Source organism: Grammomys surdaster, unplaced genomic scaffold, assembly GCF_004785775.1.
Source record: "Grammomys surdaster isolate TR1022 unplaced genomic scaffold, NIH_TR_1.0 238, whole genome shotgun sequence".
In the NCBI taxonomy this organism is placed as follows: Eukaryota; Metazoa; Chordata; class Mammalia; order Rodentia; family Muridae; genus Grammomys; species Grammomys surdaster.
In genome coordinates this window covers 3713366-3714793 of record NW_021604683.1, presented here as the reverse complement: position 1 = coordinate 3714793, position 1428 = coordinate 3713366, and the positions used below count along the sequence as shown (strand labels likewise).

Sequence of the window (1428 nt, the reverse complement as noted above, 5' to 3'; positions counted from 1 at the left end):
CTGTGGCTAGGTCTTGTCTAGGGGTTGTTTCGCTGGCAGGCTTTCACTGTGTGAGCACACAGCATGGTTTTATCCTGTAGACAAAAGAACGTACAGGAGCTAGAAGGGCCTTCAAGGTGGAGCTAGGAGAGTCCAATCAGTGCTAGGTATGGCCGTTCTTCTGCCTCTCCTACCCATCATAAGGAAGTAGGTGTGACTGACTTTCTGGGAAAAGTCCCTCCTACCCTTCCCAGCACTAAGTGTCCACAAGCAGGCCACAGCTGGCTCTGCCACTAAGTCTGTCATGGTGTCTTGGGACAAGGCTCACCTGGGTCCTAAGTATGTGGGCCTCTGGGACTTCAAGGCACGAACAGATGAGGAGCTGAGCTTTCAGGAAGGAGACTTCCTCCATGTTACCAGGAAGGAGGAACAGTGGTGGTGGGCCACACTGCTGGATACAGAAGGCAAGGCCTTGGCTGAAGGCTACGTGCCCCACAACTACCTGGCTGAGAAGGAAACTGTAGAGTCTGAACCGTGAGTGGTCCTAGGGAGTTGGCACAGCAGGAGGGGTTGGGGTGGGTGGTCACTGGACTGGACCAGGGAGGCCAGAGGGTGTAAGATCCTAGTTTGACATTCAGTTGGTCATACTCTGATCTTTAACATCCTGGTACACAAGGCTGCTGATGGGACTATGCTCCTGAGTGATACTCAGGGACAGGGCCTCTACTTTGGACCCATAAATGACCACCTCCCAGCATAAGTACTGCTCTGCTAGGACCCAGATGGGTCCAGAAGGGCCCAGTGTGGATTTTTAGGATCCTGGCTGTGAGGGACGTGATCTGTGTGGGAATTCAAGAGCTGTTGGGGGTGTGAAGTCTGCTCACTTTCCAAACAGCCAAAACCAGATGTGCAACCTAGTTAACCAGGGAGATAGAAGGCTGCTGAGGCACACCTATCTATATCACCTGGCAAGGGGTATATAGTATAAACACAGTGCACCCTAGTCCACTGTTCTTGGCCTCCCACACACCTGAGCCTTTGGAGACTTTAAGGAACTACAGTAGTGATTGGTGTGGGCATGTTCACAGCCACCCAAGGACTCAAACTATGTAGGTTGCTCTGGGCTAAGACTAGGGAGGGTCTAGCAGCAGGGGTTTCTTACTGTTTTTCTCCTGAGACTCCCAACTCCTCATCTCACAATGAGCACCTATTGTGGTCAGTAGAAGATTGTGAGCGCACAAACAAGAAATGAGTATTAAATGGTACCTAGGAGAGTTCCAGAGACAGGGTCTTGTGACGGGAGCGAGGTAGGCATGGGTGGTATGCATAAATGAATGAGGAGAGCCAGGTGAAGGCAGGTGAATCACGAAATTCCAGGGGAGCCTGGGGGTGGGGGAGAGTCAGAGAGAGAGAGAGAGAGAGAGAGAGAGAGAGAGAGAGAGAGAGAGA

General features: G+C 51.8%; 1 protein-coding gene across 1 annotated transcript in view; it reads left to right on the top strand.

Moving 5' to 3' along the window:
* Nucleotides 1–1428, top strand: part of Ptk6 (protein tyrosine kinase 6) — an 8015-nt gene continuing 6587 nt past the window's right edge. The window contains exon 1 of the mRNA XM_028774108.1: nt 1–513. Within this exon, the coding sequence (XP_028629941.1) occupies nt 284–513 (230 nt within the window). The 5' untranslated portion in view covers nt 1–283. The remainder of the gene's footprint in view (nt 514–1428) is intronic.